This window comes from Seriola lalandi, unplaced genomic scaffold (genome assembly GCF_002814215.2).
Source record: "Seriola lalandi dorsalis isolate HSWRI2012SDOR001 ecotype SW California unplaced genomic scaffold, Sedor1 jcf7180002049771, whole genome shotgun sequence".
Classification (NCBI taxonomy): Eukaryota; Metazoa; Chordata; class Actinopteri; order Carangiformes; family Carangidae; genus Seriola; species Seriola lalandi.
The window spans coordinates 40,546-57,332 of NW_019520324.1; the positions used below are offsets into that span (position 1 = coordinate 40,546).

General features: G+C 40.3%; 1 protein-coding gene across 2 annotated transcripts in view; it reads right to left on the reverse strand.

The window, feature by feature from the left end:
- The window catches only part of fchsd2 (FCH and double SH3 domains 2), a 66,940-nt gene that overhangs the window by 21,725 nt on the left and 28,428 nt on the right, over positions 1-16,787 (reverse strand). Inside the window, exons 4-13 of one of the 2 annotated variants that reach the window (XM_023398733.2) lie at positions 15,064-15,143; positions 14,568-14,712; positions 14,294-14,427; positions 12,507-12,561; positions 12,174-12,302; positions 7,858-7,980; positions 6,872-6,967; positions 5,663-5,737; positions 1,109-1,225; positions 884-988 (exon numbers count right to left, since the gene is read on the reverse strand). In XM_023398733.2, the coding sequence (XP_023254501.1) occupies positions 884-988; positions 1,109-1,225; positions 5,663-5,737; positions 6,872-6,967; positions 7,858-7,980; positions 12,174-12,302; positions 12,507-12,561; positions 14,294-14,427; positions 14,568-14,712; positions 15,064-15,143 (1,059 nt within the window). The remainder of the gene's footprint in view (positions 1-883; positions 989-1,108; positions 1,226-5,662; positions 5,738-6,871; positions 6,968-7,857; positions 7,981-12,173; positions 12,303-12,506; positions 12,562-14,293; positions 14,428-14,567; positions 14,713-15,063; positions 15,144-16,787) is intronic. The other variant, XM_087171802.1, reaches the window with a different exon arrangement.

A 16,787-nucleotide genomic window follows, 5' to 3' on the forward strand; every position in this document is an offset into this window, starting at 1 on the left:
AAAAAGCCAAAAGAGCAAGAAAGAAAAGAAAAAGAGAAAAATAAATTGGCACTCACAGTATTAGATTTCATAGTTTAGATATAATAACTGGAATTTTTACAGTTACACTGCTATCATACCTGTGTACTGTCTCACTGAGCTACTGTGATGGACATGACTCTGGAAAAGTATCTTTAAATCTGAACACCTGAACAGATTGCAGCAAAACCACATAGAGCCACATAGAGCAGGGGATTATTGGGCTGTGTGGATAAGAATGGTCGAATAACTTGAATGATCTGACAAAGAGGTAGACAGATCAATCCTGGGCCTTGTTTGTTAATTCCACCCTCCTTCATGAGCCATGCTGATGAGCGGACTCAAAGCCAAGTGCCACTGACTGCATTCAAAATATGGACCAAATAATTAGTCACTCAGCCACAAACACCGGGTGGAGGAAATATGACTGAAGGCTGAATTCTATGCTCTCGCTGTGACAAGAGGGTTTGTTTGCTAGACTAACACCGCAGTGACACTGCTGCCCTCGCATAAATATACACAGGATATTTTTTTATATTTCATAAGAGAGGAAACATCTATCCGTCCTTTCTCCATACCTGCGTATCCTGGGTATGGTATTATAGGCTGGAGCCTAGCATAGGCAGGCTAGATCCTGGATTGGTGCCAGTCTATCACAGAGCTAAGACACTGATGGACAACCACATTTAGAGTTTCCAGTTCACCTGTCCTTGCATGTCTTTGGACTGTGAGAGGAAAATGCAGCATCCGGACAAAACCCGTGTGAACAGTTTAAACACAGACACTAAGGTAACGGTGTTAAGAGAACATATCCTATCATTTATGCTTTGCTATCAAAGATAAATGTCGACACTGAGTCACAGACCTCGGCTTTGCGTATGTTTTCTTTGGTGTCTTCTATCTTCAGCTCCAGATCTAGTCTGCCTTGCTCCGTGGCGGGCAAGCCATGGCTCTCACACTCCTCCAGAGACTGAAAACAACACACACAAACACATAACTTGATTAGAAACAGTGTGTGTATCTGTTTCAGATATTGTATTTTTAAAATGGGTATATGTGACAAACATGAGTATGTGTGTGCCCATCTTACTCTCTTGTAGTGAATGATATTTTTGTGTTCCCTGGCCACTCTGGTTGCCCATTTCCTGGCCTCCTTGTTCAGACTGTGCTCCTCCGTTGTCCCCGTCTCCGACTCCAGCTGACGACTCTAAGATAGACAAACACACACACACACACACAAGGGCACACATAAGTACAGTATCAGCGATAACAGCACAAGGTGTTTGATATGTAGAAGCTGTTAATTTAGCTAAAGAAAGTGTGAGAGAAAGATTGTTTCTTTCTCACATAATTAATACAGCATGTGCTCTATTGTATTCCTCTTGGAATGAAATAGCTGTTATCAAAATCACATGTGAAAGAGCATGAGTGTGTGAAAGTGTCTGTTAGTGTGTGTGTTTTTGTTTGACGGCAGGAGGTACATAAATACAACAAAAGCACATATGTGGGCCTGTTGAAGAATCTGCACAACTTTCCAATAAAATATTTAACATCAATTATAACCATGTGGCATTTTTTCTGCAGGGACTAATGCATTAAATGTGTCTCTGAATTATAAGTTTCCACACTTTCACTAATCCACAGAATTAATTTAATTTTTTTTTACATTATTTCTTAAAAGCCCTTAAAACCTATATTTTCAATCAACTTCTCACTGTGAGTAATGGGATGAATTTATCTCTGTGCTTATTTTTACTGATTTGAAGTAGGTAGGGTTAGTTGGAAAAAGGGTGTGACACACTGTGCACCAATCAGAATTTAGCAATGTGTGGATCAAACTCTGATGACAGTGTGTGGGTTATTTGGTTACTCTCTCTCACACACACACGCAGTGGCACTTTTATTCAGTCTTCTAAGTTTCTAACTCTTAACTATGCAGGCGACACAGAAAGCTCAGTGCAATGCTACTAATTAATGGACCAAGTATGGATCATAAAGGGTTTGGGAAACTAAAAGGATACATTTTAATACTTTGCAGAATCCTTCAACCTCTGACCCTTTTTTCATTTACAGGTTCTAGCTTCCTTCAACTTAAATCTCTGTTTTGTGGCAATGGCAAGTATACTTTACATTTATATTGTGTTGGTAAATTCTTGGGAATATATCAGTAGCCTATAATGTTTCAAAAATGATAAAAAAGTATATTTATAAGTGTATTTATATATATTCTGGCTATAGGCAGACAAAAATGCCACTTCCAACAAAAACAAACTGAGCCTCAGGGTGTAAATACAGTACATACGGTCAGCGTCACTGATGTGTGTTCACAGACCTGAGAGGCTGGGGTTCCCATAATCTGATAATAAAAGTGTGTTCACCAGACTAAAGTACACAATATTTTAATTGCAAGTTTCTATGTACATCATATCTATTAATTATGTGCTGCTTCAGTAACAAGAGGGCATAAATCTGGCTAAGTATAGGTGTGAAACGAAGAGCTTTACACTGGAGATTTACAGCTTAATTACATTCAGGCAAGGGAACATGGCAGGGAGTTAAGGCAGAGAGGCAGAAAACTAGATTTAAACAGTGACTCTAAGCTGACATGTCATGGAGGGAGCTCAGCTAATTTGTGTCTTGATAGTTTACTAAACCAATTCCTGTAATATCAATGGAATTAAGAGAGTGAATAAGAGTTTCTTTCAAATGTCCTACTAGTGTCTACATGTAGGGAAAATGTGAATGCTGTCATGCAACATTTTCAGTCTGCTTACATGTTATCTTCAAGTGACTTTGATGCGGTTCGTTTAGGTTCCTCATTCTGTTCATCAGCTTCATGGCAACTCTTACAGCATGCTGGTTCTTTCTTTTTTAGTGATAATTTAAGGGCATTTTCATACCTTTATTCAAACTTTCTGCTGGCCAGTGTGAAACAGCTGATCGACTAGTTAAGTGTGAGCTAACATTTTATTTTCAATTACCATGGTGTAGTGGGGACATTAAGCACATATGACCTATGATAATCAGATTGTATAAATGTGTTTGTTTATCAATGTCAAAGATTCATTTATTAAACCAAGACCAACTACAATCAATAAGATAACAGGCAAAATTATAGTTTGTCAGCTCGCTAGCTTAGGGAAAGGTGAAGTATAGCACAGAGAACTCAAAATGGTGTGATCATACTGTACTTCAATAACAACCTCTACTGTCGTAATAACAGTCATTTAGTAACAACTGTGTTATTCTGAAACCGCCGGGGTGGAGTGAGAATAAACTTTGTCAAACTGAAGTTGTCTGTTTGAAGGGGAGGTACAGTGTATGCTGGTAGGAATATGTGATTTTAACCCTAAATCCTGGGGCCTTGTTGCTCACTTTAAACACTTGTTGTAGGTCTTTACTATCATATTATTGTTAAGCAAAAAAGCTTTAAACCCAGTGATGTTTTTGCCACAGTAAGAAGCTAATCCTGTCTGTTCGAACACAGATTTGCATCATTTAGTCACGGGCTCCCGTTGTTTTCTAAAAAAAGGATCTCTCTCCACAGCTTGCAGAGACATACTACCATTATTTTGACTGATATATCACGTTGAACAGCACCTGTAGCAGTATGATGTTTTAATGGATTTTTAAAAGCAGTGGGAGTCTGAGACTTGACTCCAGGGTGTCTGCACAATCTGCAGTAGAGCAGAAAGTAGTACCTTCTGACTGTGGCAAATATATTGCTGTGATCAGACATTTTGTGTGGATTAATGGCCATAATTGGTGTTATTGTAATAAAAAAGAAAAATGCCTACATCCAAAATACAATTTTGTTTTAGTTTTAGTTTTAATATTACCTAAAATTCAGCACCTGCGCAGCCAACATTTTTGGTTTTATAGAGTGCTGCTTGCAGATGCAGACACTTAAAAGAATAACCTTCCTCATTATTTGGACTTTCACATATTCACATTCAGCATTTAGCTTGATCTTGGTGTGGCGGTTTGAACCAAATACAGAATCTAACAACGAAAAATATGCACAAGCGAAAAACAAAAAGGAAAAACAAAGACCTTGACCACAACTTGAACCCATAACATATTACAAATGTGCAATTAAAAATTAAAATCACTCAAACCAAAGATTTGACTCATCTGTCCAAACGAGGCCGATGACAGCATAGTAATATTTCAACAGATGATGCAACACGGTTACGGCATCTAATGAATCATCTCGTGCTGGAATTGCGTTGCTTGCCAACATGTGACAGGTATGACAGCATTATCATGTGGTGATCCCACTGTCATAGCAGTGGTATTCACTAATCCAGTAAATGTATCTCTCTTGTTTTATTATTATAGGGCAACAATAAAATGCATGGTATAAGAGTTTTAGCAATAATACTGCAACAAAAACAAATTTGTTTTATTTTACTTCTGAAAAACGATGGCTTATTTATCTGACAATGTCTACATTTGCCCGGCTCTAGGGTAATAGTAGGTAGATATGATAGGATAGGTAAGAAATGTCACAATAGTCGGCTGAATTATCAGTTTATATAAGGTATTTAATTCGAAATGTGAAACACAATTTCTGTTCTTTACTCTAGTGTGACTGCTTTGTTGTTGCAAAAAGGAAAGCCACACTCAAGCTACAAGGAAGGTTTCAAAGTCTGAACAATTTATTCAGAGCCAAACACACATTTGTCATGTTTATTCTATTATTTCTTACACCAGCAATGGTCATGATGTCGTAAGTATAACTGTAGCCACACCTGGGTGGTTATGCTGCAGCATGCAACATTAATGGTCATGTTACTGTGACAAACGCACATGGGGATTATGATCATTAATAATCCTTGCAATAACCTTTACTGTTATTAAGTGAAAGGAGAAACTCTATCCTGAGAGAAAACATAAAAACATATTATGTCTGTGGTTATGGACCTGATCACAATTTGCCAAGCTGAATCATAGACCTCTTACAGCCAAAAACCTGAGCACCGTGGTGAGAAAGAATAGTTTGTAGAGCACAATAATGTGTTAACAGTTATTAATAAGGCTATATTTTTGCCCAATAAAATAACCCTCGTTTGTATCACTGTGAACCTCTTTCCTCTAAGTGTTTCTGTACACGAACATTTTGCATGCTCATGCTCATAGTCCCCTGTGTGTTTGTGTTGAAACTGGCTAGACATGCTGTAATGGCTACTCCATGTTCTGTTTAGGAACAGGGATGGGTCCGTCCTCCTTCCCAGGAAAGAGCGATGGGATGTGAAGGTTATTCAAGTTGACTAACTGTCTGTCTGACTGTCTGCAGCAAGTCAGGGTTAAGTCAGGTAAGAAAGCACTGCCCACCTTAGCACTTTATAGGCAAGCAGTCTAGTTAGGCAGAGAGCAATGTGCAAATACAATGTGCATATAGACATAGTGATTTATATATTACCAGTGTCATGCAAAATCATTAATCACAGTCCCAGTTCTTGGGGTCAAAATGCATTATTAAGAGAAGCAGCAAAGCCTTGTTTGGGAATACATGAACTACTTGTACACGTTAAAGTCAATAACACAAGCAGTGAAAACTACATTAGGACATGAATGGAGTAAATGATCCATGGTTTGTGTCAGGAATGAAGATGGGAATGCTAACAATAATTAAGACTACCTGTGCCAGGGTCATTCTCATGGCACTGACGGGCGACGGCTCAATGTCCACCAACTGCTGCACCGAGCTCAGAGTCTGGCACACACACACATACACCCAGGCAAGCGGCCACACACCCACACACCCGAGAGCAGCAGTGCAAGCACACAGACACACAAATACAAGGAGGAGTTAATGGAAAAAAGTTTAGGGAAAAGTGTTAGCAAAGGTTGAACAGGATTAGGAAGACACGGGGAAGGAATAGCACATTATTACACAGAGAAATGTTAGAATACCAGAAAAGAAGAAGAAGAAAAGGGAAAGAAATTGGCGCAGTGAAAGCGTGAAAGATAGAAAGAAGCTGAGAAACAAGAGAGTACAAAATGACTCCGACACAGGAGAGAAGGAGAACTACTGTATAGTGGAATTAGGACCAGTGTCCAATGGGAGACATCTCTTATTTAGCCAGCAATACTTAACAAGCCCCCGGAAGGATGAGACAGCATGATTCTCACGGCTCCATTATGATCACACAGACACTGATCAATTGACTACAATATGAAATATTTTAAACATTCAGCATGTCTACATGATCTTGTGTAAAAGATACAACAAAATCTAGGACTACAAAGAGAAGCTCCCAATGGACACACAACATTTGGTATTAAGATGACAAAAATTATAACTCAGAGTAGGTTCATGCTGTTTTTAACACTATCACCAGACACTAGTTAACTGGACAACTCCTTCCTGAATTGTTAACATAAAATAAATCTCCAAAGGCTCAAGAAAAAAGAGCAAAGGATCTCTCTAGAGAATAAAAATGATCAGAGCTTTGCCTCTTTGATTTCAAGCCTCTGAGCCCCAGATGTATTAATGGCATTCTCTATAGATCATGATGATGAAGGTACACAAATTCTGTTTCAGTGACTGAGATGAGCTTAGGAATGGAGCCACAGATGTAAAATACTAGATTGGAGGGGACAGAAAAAGAGGGAGCAGGGAAAAGCCTGCATGTGGCAACAAAAGAGGCTGATTACTACTATGTGTGTGTGTGTGTGTGTGTGTGTGTGTGTGTGTGTTTGACGGACACAATAAAATGCAATAAAATGACTGTCCTGCTGTGTGAACAGGTTCATATACAAACAATACTCTCAAGCTCAATAGCACAATGCTGCGTGTGTATGGATATGAACACAGTGGATGCGTGTGCAGCTATGTGTGTCTCACCGTGTCACATTCACTAGGCTGGAACTGGAAGTCATGTGCTTTGTGAAACACTGGATTCTCCTGCATGAACAACTGCTGGTTGAACTCTTGTATTATCTGAGAGAAAGACAGGAGGAGACAGTGAATCTGGTGCGTTTGTATGCAGGTTTCCTGCTGTGAAAACTTGTCAGTATTGGCAAACATTGTAACCTCAGTGAATCCACGCTGAGCACAATCTCGGTTCCCTAGAGAGGGAGCAGACTACATACTCTTTACAGTCACATTTCAAGCCTGCAGTGGGTGAGTATTTTATATTCATACATACATTTTAGGTTTGATGTTTTGAGTATCACTTTAATGGCATACATAGTCAAATCACGTTCTTGCAGAGGAGTAATGGTATATTGAGGTTTCTGCTACCTTGCCTGCACACACTGTTGACGAAAATCTGTCACAGTGTGTCATTTTGGTTGCCAATCCATTTTTTTGCGTTTCTGTTTCAATTTATTTTGGGGTCTACTACAAGCTTTATGAAGACACACAACAAAAACAAAAACAGAGATGCACTAAATATATGACCAAAAAAAACCACTACATTTCTTCTTTACTGTCTGTGTTCTATGTGTGTGTTTCTGCATTTGTATTTTGATCTCCTTATATATGTCTTGGCAGCTTTCTGAAATCGTTTTATCGCTAAAATGCTGAATGCAAATAATACCTCCCCAGGCAATGCAAGACCCACCTACCCTACTCCCCCTCACTAATGTAAGAAAAATAGTGCCTTGCAATCACAAATAAAATGTCAAAATGTCTCATCCAATTCGCAAAATGAAAGAAGAAATACACAATGTTTTTTGCAAAATAAGCATTTTGATCAGACTGTTATGTTAAGAAGATTGATGGATATTGCCCACAGTATCTTTTCTGAGACCAGTAACACAGTATATCTATGTACTAACTTATAAATGAGCACAGAAGGTCTGTGTCTCTCACCACAACTGACTCACCCTGGTGGATTTGTCCAACAGGAACTGGAAGGTGTTGTGTGTAGCTTGGGAGGCCTCTAGCTCGGTGCGACACAGCGCTACCAGATAGTCTTTCACATGCTCATAGATCCTGCCATCCAAGGCCTGGAGGACAGACAGAGAGAAGGGCTGGGGTTACGGTGAAGAAAGGATTAATTCAATGTAATCCGTCATAATAAAATAGACACCAAGAAAGAGAAAGACAAAAGAGAGAGAGAGAGAGGGTGAATGAAGCCAGTTACTACTAACGCTTTAGCAAATACTCATTTTTATTCCACATTCAGATGTGACGGGCCATTGAATTTTCACCCACACCACCTCGGTTAGCAGTGCCTTATTTCTCATCATCAAACATCAAGCAATCATTTAACCTCATCTGTACTATAACCAGGAGCCTGACCGTAACAATGCTCGTGTCCTTCCTGTCCCTGTTTTGTTTTTAAGCTAGGAGGAACACTTCACCTTCAGGGCTGTGTAGATTATAAAGTGGCACTAGCTTGTTTACTTTAGGCAAGGTCTAAACAAGAGAGAAGCAGTTTCAACAGTGTTTCTCCTTAAGGAATGGGACAAGTGAATGGTTATTCAGAGTCATGTTTATATATATATATATAATTCTCTGATGCAGAGCTTTGAGATCCAATGAAAAGAGGCAACTATTCTATCATTTGGCAAATTGCTAAATCTTTACACAATATCAGCAACAAATCCACTAAAACTGTGAACGTCACAATAGCAGGCAAGACAGACATGTTGTTTTATCTGCCCTGACGTCACAATGTGACACAAATTTGATTGAAATTGAAAAGTTAAATAGAAATAGTTTAATTTAAGAGAGTTACGTGTTCAAATTTGGTTTCTTACACACACACACACACACACACACACACACACCTAGCTACTGGCATCGCTGCTAAATGTCTAACCAACATTTTTATGAATTGAACTAAACTGAGAAAGAAAAGAAATGGAAATAGAGAAGAGAAGGAGTGAGACAGACAATGAGAGGCAAGAGTGAGTTGGCACAAAGTCAAAGGAAGGACAGAAACCAAGCAGATGTTTTCATTTGACAGCTCTTATCATTAGACGTTCTGATGCACCGATATAAAGACATTTTAATGAAGTATGCAGTCCAAATGAGCAGCCTTTCTACAGGGAGCTGCGGCAGTGCTGCCAAGCTGTAGGCCACACTGCCAAACAGCCAGATCAGACAGAGAGAAACGAGACAGAGAGAAAGAGAGGCTAATGGAGAGGACGAGGAGGAGAAGAAGAGTGAGCATTTGAAAGAGTATAAAAAGGTACAAGTGTGTGAGAGCAAGAAAGCGAGACAGACTGAAAAATTAGTGTATGGGAGAAGCGCGTGTGTGTGTGTGTGTGTGTGTGTGTGTGTGTGTGTGTGTGTGTGTGAAGTGTTCTTTGGATAGTGTTCTCACAGCTGCAGGGGAAGGTGAAGGGGTTCAGATTCCAATTCAACAAAACACTAAGACCGCAGACACACACACACACACAAATACACACACACACACACACACACACACACACACACACACAGATTCACTCACTCACTCACTCCTCTGGCAAAAGTACTTTACAAAAGCTCACACTCTCAGAAACCTGGATACACTCTGTGCCGGTCAGGGGATGTTTTGGGCCAGACTACAGCCTCCACCAACACCTACAAACTGTCTTTTTCTTACACAGAAAGTCACACACACACACACACACACACACACACACACACACACACACGCATTTTTGAATATACCCCACATACCACAAATGTGGCATTTGCACAATTGCACATGCAAAACACAGACTTATCATACAATGGGATATTGACAAGGAAATTATGTCATTAAGGGTGGGTTGTTGGCTGACTTCTCTCTAAATGTTCCCCCATCATTCTGCTCATTTCCTCCTTCCTCTTTCTTCCCTTCCTCCCCTCCTCTTTTCATCCATTTACGGTAGCGTTGAAAAGAAGTGAGTCAGCTTCCAGAAAAAGCCCCATCCCCGTGTCATGGGCAGTGTGTGTGTGTATTTGTGTGTGTGCATATGTGTGTATGTGTGTTTGGGTTGAATGACTGCATCAGCCTGGACAATAAGTACAGCATAGAGACCCAGACAGTGCAGCAGAGGTGGAAGTGTACAGTAGGTGTGTGTGTGTGTGTGTGTGTGTGTGTGTGTGTGTGTGTGTGTGTCTAGCGGGGGACTTTAAAAGATGGACAGTAATAACAGCCACGGTTGCCAACAGCAGAGGGAGATGTGGAGCAGTCTGTTCTTCCTCTGCCCTTTCAGTGCTACTGTCGCATTGACAAGGACAGCACCATTCAGTATAAGATACATGTTACTGCTGCATCCTGGTAGAGTTCTCAGTACAGCCAGTATTAATAAAGTGGATTTCTGATCTAAACAGAGTTATCAATTTCAAGTCTCCTCCATCCATCATCCCCAGAAAACCATTCTCTTGTCTGTCAGTCATCTTTCCCACATGTTATTGATTATCCTCCTCTATCTGGTTTGACATCAAAGACAGAGAAAGTCTTGATCTAGCTAAAGAGAACTGAATTTTCACTGCCATAGAATGAGTCTTTTTTCATAGGATGGCCATTACTATACTATATTTACTATCATTTTATTTGGTTGCGACTGTGACCAATGTCTGCCAATGATGCTGCTCTCTGGGCTGCGTTTCTAGATGCATCTCTGCCCTGTGAAGAAAACAGACTTTCGCGTGATGCAGATTTTGCTCCCTCTGTTGGGAGTGCCGTTATCACTGGCTTTCAGGTGAAGACCTGTAAACACCACAAACTCCCAAACTGCAGAGGAGGGAGAGAGGACGAGCAGATTGCCTCCCTCGAGCAATGTCCCTCATTCTGTTTGTGTGATTGCGTGCACGAATTTGTGTATGTGCATGTTTCCCTGCAGTCCTGTCCTTCTGTCACAAGGCGCTAAGGATCTATTATTCAGAATGGCCTCGTAGTATAGCTGCTCATACATGCCTAAGGCAGAGTATGTGAGATGGAGGGAGTAGGAGAGACAGAAAACCGAGACAGGGAAGGGCAGCTGAAGATAGAGAGGGAGTGACAGAGAAAGAAAATGCAGGATGAGGAAAAAGCTAAGAAAGAATCAGACTGCAAAAACTAGAAGAAAGAGGGAGAAGCGGATAGAAACATTCATGAGCTTCACTTTAAATTTTCTCACTGAATATACACAACTTACTTCACAGTAGATATGGGATGTCTGTGTGCAAGTGTACATGTGAGTATGTGTGTGTCTGCCTGTGTGTTTGAATGCATGCAAATAATTCGATTATTACGAGTTTAAGTATTAATCCATGTATCATCACAGTTTTTTGTGGACTACCTGTGTAAGTGAGCATAAAGGATTAACAGACCTGGATTTCTTTTGGTTGTTTTAGTCTAATTTCTTCCTGTTTTCATTCTGTCTATGTGCTAGAAAGGTCATGTTGTGCCAGATGGAACATGGTGCTTGCACACACAAACAGCAGCTTTGCTAACACAGATGGAAAAAAATATGGGGGTGACAGTGAATTGGCTTCTGTGTCACAATATAACGCTTTGAGCACCCTAATAAAACCATGAAACCTACATCCCGCAACCATATTAACACAAAACAAACACATTCAAGATCACACAAGTTATTTGCATCTATCCTTTGATGACCTTTTTGTATTCTATCAACAAAACGGTATTTACGCTACCTCAAAGCTTTGTGATGAGCTTCCCTCTGGCATTGGTGCAATTCATTCAACATTGTGAAATTTATAATTTCATGCCTACTGATGATTTGGTGAGAGCAGACATCAGGATGGCTCATTTTGCAGGATTTTTCTTCACATAAGCCCCTTTCAAATCATAAATCCAGAGTACTCTCTTTGAAGACTCAAAACTGTGAAATCATCACTTTTTCATGTATGGTTTACCCTTCCAACTAGTTCACCAATACTGAAATGGAGTGTGACTTTGTGCACTGATAAAAGGAAGACATTTTAGCCTAAATTGAGCTTTGATTCAATGTAGCTCCCCACTTTGAATTTTAGAACCAGAAAATGCGTCCCTGCTCCGCTCCTGGAGAATCCCTCAGGGTATTATCAATGCCTGAGATCCTTAAGTCCGTTAGAGTTCTAGTGAAGGAAAATGAGGTTACAGCGGAGAGTCTCCTGCTGGATTGTTTATTTAGAAAAATGCACAGTTCAACTAAAATCTCTACATTCATGGAAAGGACTTGTGCATTCTCTCACACATAACTCACAGCTTTCAATTTTTTCTTTCTGTAAATACCTGTATGCAGTGCAGTAGATCTGTATGGTAGTAGCGGTCATGGTGAGCGTTGGCAGCAGCTAGCGTTAGCAAGTAGTCATTCCTGGCTTGTGTCGCCTTGGAGTTACAGTCACTTCTCTTAGCTTTCAACTGAAACCAAAGAGAGACAGACAATATTGTAATATTGCATTACAGAAAGAGAGTGGGGCTTCAAGGTTTAAGTGGAGTACACAAGACTCTTTTTAGGTTCTGAACAAAGTGAAATCATTTTTGTTTTTGGTTAAAAGAGTCTCCTTGAAAGCTCTGCCTTTAGAAGAGGTGATGTGTCTGTGTCTTTGTGAGTGAGCCTCTTACCTTTACACTTGCTTTCTGTAAACTAATTCTTGACTGAAAAAGACCCAGTTTAGACCTGAAAAAAACAACAGCAAGCAAAGAAGTTAATCTGAAAAAACATATAAGCATATTGTTTTATTTTTTTGACAACCACGTTGACATTAGATTCATTCATATTGATGGATTAATAAAACATATTAACAATAAGGTAAGATAGAAAGGAGAAACAGATAGAGGCATTTCCCCAATGTAATAACTCTGATCTCTAACCTCTGATTCAGAGCAGTCGTCATAAATTGACCATGAACAGGCTGCGGGTGGACGCCAATAAATCTCAACCTGCAATCATGATTTATCTATATCGATGGTGACATCAGAAAGACCCGCCTGATAAAAATGATAGAGTGAGGCCGTATGCATGCATGTGTGTGTGTTTGCATTAGGTCTGCTCTTCTGTTCTACTGTGTTTACATGAATGAAAACAGACCATGTATATTATACGGTATTATCTCTGACACAAATAGACGGAAAATGCATTATGGCTGTGTGATAATGTCTGTCACTTACTTAAACTGTATTTGTGATGTGTTTCAATGTGATGTGTGCAGTGTGTGTAGTGTCTCCGCATCACACCATTCTCCTTCTATGTGTTCCTTCAATGGCTAATAGCTATTTTTGCCCTACTGAAACACACACACACAAACGCACACACACACACACACACACACACACACACAGGCACAGAGGCGATGCAGCAGTAATTCCTGTGGCTTTGACTTTCTACTGAGTGATAGAGACCAGAGCAGAGTTGACTGGCCAATCGATGCAATGAAGTGAAAATGTCACCATAGCCAGTGCTACCTTGGGCTAGGAGGAAAACAACACTGGATCAAACTTTAATACTAACTGCGACACTACAAAGCTCCAAAATGTTGAATTCTTACAGTAGAAATTCTGCCACTCAGTTGTCTATCTATTTGAAAGCCTCTTCAGCTTACAATTTTATAAAAAGCAAAATAATAAATCTGCCTTGAAAGCAAGAGAGAAAACCTTTTATATCTGGTAGAGGTATTATCTGTCCAACAAAGGAAAACAGCAGAAACAAAATGTGCTTTAAATATCCATAGACATGATTGTGGTTTAGTTTATTGGTTGGATTCACACCAACAAATGTGCAACCACAATAGTTTACCAAACTAAGATTCTCTACGTATGCACTTGTGGTGTTTGTCTGCATTTTCTTTGTCTGACTTTCTCTCATAAAGCCTTAATGATGATGCTTCTCCTTCTCGCTCTCTCTCAATCTCTCACTTTGTCACATACATACACACACTAGTGTCACTTTTGGGGAAATTAAATAGACTTACATTCATTTCCTTTACCTTAATCTAATCCTTATCTTAACCACTGACCCAAAAATCAGCCTTTTTTCCCACTTAGGGACATGGCTTTTGTTCCAAAATCTCTCTCTCTCTCTGTATTTTTTCTGACAATGGACACCGTTTGTTGATTCATAGCATATTCATTTTTTTTTTTTTAAGTATATTTTTTGGGGCTTTTATTGGACAGGATAGTAGAGAGAGACAGGAAACAAGGAGGCAGAGAGAGGGGGAATGACATGCAGCAAAGGCCGTCCGATGCGGGACTCGAACCGGGGCCCGAACCGGGGCCAACTGCAGCGAGGACTGTAGCCTCTACACATGGGGCGCCTGCTTAGACCACTACGACACATGACACCCCAGCATATTCATTTTTACTCACATACTCACCAACACACACACATGTGCACAGTGACATGGGGAACTTACTTTGCCTCTATGTCAGCCTTCTCTCGTACAGCGTGGGCAACCTGCTCACAGTCGTAGTATTTTTTCTTGGCTTTGGCCAGCTCCTTTACCGACTCCTGCAGCTCTGCCTGAATGCCACTCAACTGATCTATGGTCTATGAAGGGAAATTGGAAGACAGACAAGTTGTTAAAGAAAGGGTGTGAGAACATGGAAGGATGTTGTAGAGAGGGATAAAGAACAGAGATTGCCTCAGGAAACACTGACCATCTCCCACTGTTTGCAACATTCACTCACCTTTTTGAGTTGCTGTTCCTTGTAGAGTCTAACAGTCTTAGCGGGATCTGATACTTGACTCTTGTAATTGTCACACACATTGAGCCTGGACTGGCTCACCTGCACTGTACCCTCTAAGTAGGACCTCCACACTGCATACACATTCCTAGTTGGAGAGAAAAAGCACAACAACACTGCTCAGTTGCTGTTCTATAACTCATAGTCCCTAAAGCAATTGGTTAATAAAATCACTGAGTTTTCCTGCAGAGTGGCTACATTTTTAAATTCCCCATGCCAGTGTGTGACTACCAATGTGAGAAAGAAAGAAATTATATGCACTTGCACCAGAAAGAAAATTTGTGGAAAATGCTGCTGTAGTTGCAAGAGTCAGTTCCCTCATTTCTGGCTTTCATAATAACCAACGAAAGGAGGTAGTGGGGTCATTCAGAAGACGTGATCAGAAGTAGATTGTTGCCCCTAGCTTAATGGAAATATGGTTGTACACACACAAACCTACCGATAGTCTGTTCTCTGGTCATCAGGGTTGATTCCAGGCCAGTCTCTCTTTAGGTACTGACTTGCTAACTTCTGCAGAGCCTGAAAGCAGAAGAGTAAAAATAAAGGATTGAGAATAATTAAAGTTAGAGTATCTGAATATAGAATCCATGCCAAATCCCTGGAGAAGATGCCTTTTGATGCTATCAGAAAACATGAGTTCTCCTTTTGCAATGAAAAACTTGAAAATGATCGTTTATGAGGCTGAATATTGCAGAATGGATTCTGACTCAACTTGTTTGCACTCTGTCCAAAATACAGACTGCCTGAGACAAGAAAAAATTATGTCTATTACTCCCAGTTCATGGGGTATACAAACACATTAAAATATTTTACTTGACTGGCACACATTTACTAATGACTGATAATATTATGTAAGAGAATAAGAGAAAAGGTGGAGGCGAGAGCGAGACAGCGTGAAGCTTCATCGAGTCAAATATTTTCGTTTTTAGTTGGAGTAGACATCAGGACTGGAGTGCATTATTTAATGTGCTTATACCATGACCCAACCAGAGTGACCACAAGTGCTTTTCCAGCCATGGCATTAAGTATTTTAATTACAAGAATGCATGCAGAGATTTTAAGAATCTGTTGCAACACTGGTCCAAGTCTTTCAAAACGTAACCTTTGTTGGCACAGATAAAGCCATTGGAGCTCTTTTAGAGGACTGAGATTAAGGAAAAGGTTTAGTAGATTTTACTTTGCATACTGCACATATTTTACAGTTCACTTTGGGAGGTAAGAAGATGCACTTAGATCAAGACGCACAATATCCCATGTTACTCCTCTGAGTGTGAACAGCTCTACAATGGCTGATTTGGACTTCATTTTCTTCTTTGTTTTGTGTTCTACAGTTATATTGTATTTCTATTTCAAGCACACAGCCAAAATCCTGACTTTAACACTCAGTAAACAATACCACTATAAAATGGACCAGCTCTGTGTCAGCAAGAGTGAATCCCCAGTCAGCTCCAGTGTGTACGAGCAGAAACCCGAGGGCCCTGCAAGAAAGGGTAACCTACATCTTCTGGACTGGGTTACTGTGTCAGTGGCGACAACTCTGCCCTTGTGTGCCTGTGTATCTGGGTGAGTGCGTGTGTGTGTGTGTGTGTGTGTGTGTGTGTGTGTGTGTGTGTGTGTGTGTGTGTGTATTGGAGAGCAAATCCTCATTAATAAAACAAAGCAGAACAACAACAGCAACCCAATCAGGACCAACAGATCTTAGGGACATACTACTCATCACACTTCCATATACAATAGATCTCCATGTAAATCTGATGCCAATTCTGTTCACAAATCTCCTCCTTTGTCTCCCAATCACCCACTCTCCGTTTTATGTTCTCTCTCCATCTCCATATTTCACTTTCCATTTCTGACATAAGGTTTCTCACGGGCTGATTTTGCAAATGTTACACTGTCGCTCCCTCATCCCCATAACCGAAACATTAATTTCCACATATCTTCATCCTCTTGCCACTCTCCCCCTCTCTCATGTCAAGCTGTTTGGTTGTCTCTGTTTTAACATTTCCAATCCTCTCTCTCACTCATTGAATCACCTATCTCTCTCTCTCGTCTTATCTCTGAAATTTGGTTCCCTCCAGCAAACCCACAAGACTGTGTCCTGAGGGAAACAATGGCCCCAGTGACCCCTGGCTTCCACCATCTAAATCCTCTAGAAGAAAAGAG